General features: G+C 27.2%; 1 protein-coding gene across 1 annotated transcript; it reads left to right on the top strand.

Moving 5' to 3' along the window:
* The first annotated feature begins 4,813 nt into the window (after positions 1 to 4,813).
* On the top strand, positions 4,814 to 6,883 carry LOC129316508 (stemmadenine O-acetyltransferase-like). The gene is made up of 2 exons (XM_054960930.1): positions 4,814 to 5,756; positions 6,444 to 6,883. The coding sequence occupies exons 1-2, from the start codon at positions 4,850 to 4,852 to the stop codon at positions 6,881 to 6,883; spliced, it is 1,347 nt and encodes a 448-aa protein (XP_054816905.1). The 5' UTR covers positions 4,814 to 4,849.
* Positions 6,884 to 8,281: the final 1,398 nt, after the last annotated feature.

Raw genomic sequence — 8,281 nt, 5'->3', positions numbered from 1 at the left:
GATCATAGTCTGGTTAGTGGTCAGTGGTTAAAGCAGAAGAATTAGAAAATGAATAAAAAATGGGAGAAGATAGAATGGAAGGTTATTTTCTTTTGAGAACAAAGTGAGTGGACTAAAAGATATTTGTTTTATTTATTTTGAATTTTAAGAAATTTTAATTTGTGATGCCATAATGTTGAATTTTATTTAAAAAAATTATTTTTTTTTAAAAAAATGGTCTCACTAAGCTGGCCCTAAACCTGTTGAATAAGGACTGGATTTTAAAAAATGATCAATTAAAAAAAAAAAAGAACTTATGAGACTGAATTTATAAAGATCTAGCAAACATGGGTCCTCATCCCTTCCCTCTTTTCTCACTCCCTTCCCCGATATGATATATATACATTTTTATTTTATATATATATATATATATACTGTATATGTATTATTATAATTATAATCATATGTAAAAAGTTAAATTATATCATTATTGTAAATATTTTTATGAGAGAATGGCAGATAAATCTCTCTAAAATATAAAAAAAACAATTCAATTTTGTGAAATGTGATAATGCTTTTTAAGTCTTAAAAGACTTAATTATCATTAAAGTTTTTGATAAGAAACAAAAATGCCCTCTAATTTATTTATTTTTAAATACCCTCTAATTTAAAAAAGTGCAACAAAGTGTTCTTTATTCACAACTTTAATTTTAAAATTTACAACTTTAATTTCACAAATGATTAAAATAGTCTAAATATTTATAACTTTCTTTCACTATTTTTCTTTAATAAGCAAAGTGCAATAAAGTTTTTTTTTAATTTACAAATTTTGTTCTAAAATTGATAATTTTGGTTCAGTAACTGATCAAAGTAATTTATGCATATACAACTTTCTCTCACCATTTTAAATTTAAATTAAGAGATATTTTTATTATTTCATTAAAATTTTTAATGATAACTAGATCCTTTCAAATTTAGAAAGCATTATCACGTTTTGTGGAATCAAATTATTATTTTGGAAGAAACTGTTTGTCGTTCTTCCCACTTTTGTACTGTATACCCGCCTCCTACCTTATATTATTACTTTGTTAAAAATGATAATATATTTAATTAGTGTTGACATTGACATAGAATGAGTTCTGATCATATATTAGCTGAGTTTGATCAATCTTTTGAGTTTCTTAGAAACCTTCAGGAATGAATATTTCATCAAGATCGTTATACAATTAGGCCTGTTCATATTTTTTATTTTTAATGAAATTATGTTTTCAATCAGATGGTTGAAAAATATATTTATATATTTTATATTATTATTTAAACTAAAAATGATTATTTTTTTAGTTTTTCAAGATATCCCAATAGGTGGCAATTATGAGATTAATTTTTTAAAAAATTTAAGTATCATTTAAAGGATTATCTTTTTTCAAACAATACCTTTCATACATACCTTTAAAAATAATTAAATTTAATTGTAGAATTTTTATTATAGATAAGACGGACCCTTCCCATATCTCTATTCTCTGTCACGACTCACGAGTTCTCATCCTATCTCTACCACCCATTTTGCGGAAGATTCAAAGGACATAAAGCACTGACCATGCATGCACCTCTCGTTGATATATTCAAATAAAAATAAGATAAAAAAATTAATTTTAGATGGGTTTAAAATTTTAATTCAATCTAAAAGAGAAAAGTCAAAAAAAATTTGATAGTAAAAAATTAAAATATTTTTTACTTATTATATAAAATTATTAGTTGTTAATTTTTTTATTACACTTATTAATTTATTAATATTACTTGTAAATTACATTTATTTGTTAGACAATCAATAGCATTAGTTATTAATTTGCTAATGTTACTTGTGAACTTACTAAAATCAGTTATAAATTATAAGACCTGCCAGTAATTTATAATCAATATTAGTAAATTATAATACCTGTTAATAATTTACAAACGATGTTAGTAAATTAATAAGTAAAGTTAAAAATTTGACAATTGATGCTTCTTACAATTGAAAAATTGATGTTAAGTTTTATATAATTATTGATATGTTAGCTTATATAATTTACAACTCATATTTATAAATTAACAAGTCGAGTAAGAAAATTAATAATTAGTGATTTTGTATAATAAGTGAAAAGTATTTTGATTTTTTTACCTTCAAAATTATTTTAAATTTTCTCTCCTAAATTGAACTAAAATTTCAAAAAAAAATTGAATTCATCTAAAATTAATTGTCTATAGTGATCCTTAGCTGAAGTTTTCCCAATTTTAGTTGTCTTAGCAATAAATTTTATGTCATCGACTCTTCATAATCATATATCCAACATATATATTACTCTTTTGAAAAACAAAACTCTTTACATCCAACATATATATTACTATTTTAAAAAACAAAAATACATTCGATTAATGTTGGTATGTCCAATTTGGCTTGTTCCTATATTTTTTATTTTTAATTAAACTCATATTCTTCTGTAAGGGTTATTGGTCGAAAAATATAATTACTTGTATCATTTTTAAATAAGAATAATATATTCCCCTTAAAAAAAAATATGTGGCTATGAATAATTTCCATACCATCTCTCAATATATTTCTCCATACTTAATCTAATCTATTCATTTAATTATTCATGTGGTTTAATGATATAAGACTACTAAATGAGATAGAAATATATGACCATTGAATCAAATAGATAATCAAATGGGCTCCTAAGATTGGGTATTAAGATATTTACTCCCATTTTTATTATAAGACACTTTAGCTATCTCACTGAAACTAAAAAAATATGGTTAAATTATTAAATTTTTTTAAAATAAAATAAAATTCTAATTTTATCTCTATTTAAATTAAAAAAATTTTAAATGTGTATTACATTTTCGGTCACGGTTTAACAAAATTTGATCAAGGTGTCAGGAACGGAAAGTGAGGAACTAGTTAGTTTTGTCTTCGCCTTCACATAATTGTCCATCGCCCAGGTAACAGATAAGGATCGGATCGTCACATGTGGAGGCTGACACGTCCGTACCTGCATGTAAATATGACAGCGAGAGAAAGTCCATTGTACTATTTAGAAATACATTTCCCAAAACTTTGTTTTTATTTTTCATTCACATTGTTGACTTCTGCCTTAAATGAGAAATACTTTTCCCAACGACAATAAACGTACGTTTTCCGAAAGCCTGGCTTGGTTCAAAACTTCAAATATCGATTACTGGGTAAGTTTAATGTATTCTACCATGTTTTTTTAATATAAAAGAAATTACCATATGTTTTTTTATTTATAAACAAAACTGTAAATTTCAAGAAGTATTTATACATTCTCACTTATAATTTAATAAATTTAAACAGGAATATTATTCAAAAGTATATATAAAGTGTTAAAAAATTCATCTAAACTAGGGAGAATGCATATGGGTTAAAGTCCATTTTTATTCCTATATTTATTTTTTAAGAGCGTTGGATATTCTATAATGTTAAGTAAGACAATTTGACCTATAAATTATTTTTTTGAGGAACAAAAAATCTCTTATATTAGTCAACCATTAAATTTTTCTATTTTTTGTTGATGTTGCATGGGGCTCACGCATAGTAACATGTAAGATTTTGACAATACCCTTTCATGCTAAGTTGCTCTTAAATTATTTTTTTAGGAGTATTGAGCACTCTAAAATATTTTTATATGAGCACTATGCACCTTAAAGTCTTGTTAAAATAACATTTAATCAATATTGTTAAATTATTAAATTTGAGTAGGGTGATATTTTGGACAAAGAATGTTAGTTGACCAAAAAAATTATAGAATTTGACCTAAAAATTTAAAAAACTTAACCAATATTTAAAAATATAAATAAGTTCTGAATCGTACAAAAGGTATAACGATTTGAGTATTGTCTTGAAAAGAAAATTGAAGATCGATATATAAAAAATAAGAAATTATTTATAAATTTATAAAATTTTAATTTGAGTTGTTAATATTTAAAAAGTAATTTAAAAATTTTGAATGAATATTTATAAATAATAATATTTAAAATATTAAATATTAAAATATTTAATATTTTAGCAATATTTATTAAATTTTATTTTAATATGACTTCATGAGATCTAATGCTCTTAGAAAAAAACTTTAAGATACTTAGCGCTCCTGAAAAAAGAGTTCAAGGGCATATTAGTATCAAAAGACATAGTTAAAGTCTTATTTGTTATTATGTGGGCCTCACATAGATCCACATCACACAAAAAAAAAAACTTAATAGTCTCCTAATAGAAGGGTATTTTTGGACCTCAAAAAAATTCTTTAAAGAAAAAATTGTCCCACTTAAAAGTATAGGGTGCCCAATGCTCTTGAAAAATAAACACAAGAATAAAATTGGGTTTTAAACCAATATATATGAATCAAAGAGTATGGAGAGGGTGATGGATATGCTTTTCATGTCTAAGGGCCTTACCTTTGAAGTTGTTTTTAATTAAGGATAAATGTGTATTTTTACTTCTGAAATATTCTTTGAGAAACATTCAACACTTTAAACTATTGGTCAGAGCAATTTTATCATTAAAGTAATTAAAACAGATCATTTTTTTTCTAGCCATCAAATTCACAATGTTGACAATTAGAAGATGCATGCTAACTAAGATTTTAGCATTGGCCATTAGAAAATTTAACATCAGAGCCAAAAATATTTCATTTTAATTATTTTAAGGACAAGATTGTTTAAACTAATAGTTTGGGGTGTTGATGAATATTTTAGGAACAAAAATGTGCCTTTTCCCTTCTATTTATAGGTCCTCCTCCAAATCGAAGAGAGCACACCAACTTAGCTGGACATTCAAGCTTCCTTAACTAATCACCAAACCCGCTTTCTTGCAGCAATGGAAGAAGCAGCAAAAGTTGAGATTGTGTCCAAAAACACCATAACGCCTTCATCTCCAACGCCATCTCATCTTCAACACTTCAAACTCTCCCTCCTTGATCAATTAGCTCCTCGCTCTTTTTACGTTCCCGTTGTCCTTTTCTTTTCTTCTCCCTCTGATGATGATCTTTGTTTCACCAAAATATCCCAAAAGTTAAAGTCTTCTCTTTCACAAGTTCTCACTCTCTACTACCTATTTTGTGGAAGATTCAAAGGAGGTAAAAGCAATGTCCATGTGGATTGCAATGACCAAGGTGCTCTTTATCTTGAGGCTAAAATCCCAGTTAAGCTCTCAGATTTCCTCAAGAGAAATTCAAAACTTAATGGGATCAAATTGTTTCTTCCATTAGATCCTTACAACCCCAAACAAGAGAATGATCAAGAACATCCATATATAATGGAAGTTCAAGTTACTGAGTTTAGCTGCGGAAGTTTAGCAATTGGTGTGTGTATTTCACACTATATATGTGATGGAGCAACGATAGCTTCGTTCCTTCAAGCTTGGTCAAAAAAAGCAATGAAACAACTTGAAAATGATGCTGCTGCTGACGATTTTTCTCCTAATATGGAAGCTTCTTTGCTTTTCCAAGCAAAAGAAGTAGAGATAAACACAACAAGCCGAGTGATGGGTGAGAAGAATATCTCAACAAGGAGATTTTTATTCAGTGACAAAAGCTTGCAGGAACTTAGAGATAAATTAATTTCTGAAGACTCCTACCGTCAACCCACCAGAGTTGAAGCTGTGACAGCTCTGATATGGAAATCTGCCATGGAAGCTACTGGAGGAGCTTGTCATCATTCTCTGATGTCACATGCAGTTAACATTCGCAGCCGGATGGTGCCTCCCTTGCCTGAGACCACCATAGGTAATAAGACCATCTAGCACATAAATTTTTAATGGGATAACAAAATTTTTAATCCTTTTAAGTTTGTCTTAATTATCGATTTGGTCCCTTAAATTTAATTATTACCAAGTTGGTCTCTTGTATTTTTTTAAATTATCATGTCAGTCATTTAAATTTTAAAATATAAATTAACTCTCAAAATAATATAATGTATAAATTATATTAATGATGATTTAGTATATATATGTAAGTAAATGAGAATAAATTAATTTTTTATCAATGTAACCCCTTACACTGTATTTCATTCTCTCTCTTTCTGTTTTTTTTTTATTTTAGAGTCTATTTTTTCTACTTAAATAATAATTATACTATTTTCATGAATCTACATGGTTGCCATTAAAATTTTGTTATTCATGTCAAAAACTTTTAATAGTGTTACCTTATTTTTAAAGAATAAGGACTAAATCAATAATTAAAGTAAAGAGATTAAATTGATAAAAAAATTAAACTTGAGGGATCAAATCAATGACTAAGGGAAACTTGGTTGCATTATTCCATTTTTAACTATACAATTTATAATATCTATTATTTCAATACTCATAAATTCATGTAATATTCAAGATTTTCAACTTTTTATACTTCATAATTGTCTCTTCATAGTATTGGGTTTATTCCTCGTTGGTGGATTTATTCCCTGTTGGTTTTAAGGTAATCTCTGGCAACAAGCATTTTCTCCACTAATGGAAGTAGACAAATCAAAGGAGATAAAGCTAAAGGATTTGGCAATGGTGGTGAGGGAAACCATAAAAAAGATTGATAAAGATTATGTTACTAAGCTTCAAGGGGATGCTATAGGGCTTTTTGAGGTCCTTAAATCGCTACAAGAAGTGAAGGTTTTGGTGATGGAAAAAGGAGTTCCTTGCTATAGCTTTAGTAGTTGGATAAGGTTTGGGTTCTATGAAGTTGAATTTGGATTTGGAAAGCCAATTTGGGTTTGTACTGTTGGAGTTCCGATCAGAAATGTGATCATTTTGATGCCCTCAAAATATGAAGATGGAATAGAGGCATGGGTGACTTTGAATGAGCTTCATATGACTCATTTTGAGAATAACCAACAACTTCTTCAGTTTGCTTCTTTTGATTATTAGTTGCTTCTTCTGGAGTTTGGATCCTATGTAATAAAGTATTTCAAGTATGCTATAATGAAAAAAATATAGAGAGAGAGCAAAATGAATGAGAGTAAAGAGATGAAAGCCGTCAACTCTATACTTTTCATTCCTATGTATCACTCACTCTCTCTCTCTCTCTCATTGTACATCATCGTTATCTCTCCCTCTCTCTCTCTATATAAGTGGAATTACAAGCTGCTTTTCAAGTTCAACACGTGTCTTTGTTCTTTTATATATATGCTACAAATACATACGCCACTTCAACTTCATTTAATTATATTAACTTATTTTTTTTAATTTCAATTTTCTATTTTAAAAATTAATTTATTTTAATAAATTTTTTCCTCATTCCTCTCTTATCTCTCCCACTCTCTTTGCATTGTAACTCCCCATAATCTTAATCTTATTATTAAACATTTATTTTTAAAAACCAATAGATCATGGTAAGTTAGAAATAAGAATGATAAATACTATATTGTTTGTTATGATGAATAATATAATAATATTTTAAATTAAATAAATTTATATATTTATATATAAAAGTAGAATTGCAAGCCATCTTCTAGACTTGACATGTATGCATTTTTTAAAATGTTATGATTATAAGTTATCCATGTCAACATTAATTTCTAAAAATAATTTTTTTTCAGCATACCAAAATTTTTTATAGATAATAACAGTATTACAATTTCAACATGCACATTAGATTTTCTATCAAATCTTCTTAAATATTAAAAAATTATTATATTTAAAATTAAAATGAGTTATTTTAATTGCTATTTTTCCTCATTTCTCCCCCACTCTTCTATCATCATAACTTCTTGTAATCTTTTTCTTATTTTTAGTTTTAAAATTCTAATTACACAAACACACGATCACATTAAGTAGTTACAAAGCACATGAGATTTTCTTTCAATTATAATATTATTCAGTTGCTCCATTCCCACATCAAGACAAGAAAAATCACAAAACTCTCATTCTCTTCGGCTCCTCCCTTTATCACCAATGCCCACTCACCCCTTGTGTCATCTTCCTTGATGATTTTTAATTCCCACCCAATGGCACAATAAGGTTGTTATGTGCTTGTAGATATTGAAAGAGCAATTCAATTTCTGATAGATCTCATATTCATGATAGATACCAAGTAATTGCACATAATCATACATTTTATAATTTTTTTTACTGAATTTTCATCCATAGTCCTAAATTTCTCTTTCATAAACAATAGAACTAAAAAAACTTACTATACTTGTTGCACACTACAAGTGCACAGATCGTAACAAGTAATATAAAATCAGTATCGTTCTCTCGAGGATTTGTTTAAAAACTATAATCAAACAAAAGACTAAGCAAATTTGATCAAGTTGAGCTACACAT

This window comes from Prosopis cineraria, unplaced genomic scaffold, assembly GCF_029017545.1.
Source record: "Prosopis cineraria cultivar Desert tree isolate PC_DT_omini unplaced genomic scaffold, ASM2901754v1 PC7, whole genome shotgun sequence".
NCBI lineage: Eukaryota > Viridiplantae > Streptophyta > Magnoliopsida > Fabales > Fabaceae > Prosopis > Prosopis cineraria.
This window is presented reverse-complemented; position numbering and strand designations above follow the sequence as displayed.

What these genes read in the sequence shown, in the direction of transcription:
- LOC129316508 (XM_054960930.1), top strand. Translation starts at nt 4,850, where the DNA reads ATGGAAGAAGCAGCAAAAGTTGAGATTGTGTCCAAAAACACCATAACG. An exon ending in CTTGCCTGAGACCACCATAG is followed by an intron (nt 5,757 to 6,443) that starts GTAATAAGACCA and finishes GTTGGTTTTAAG; the next exon opens with GTAATCTCTGGCAACAAGCA.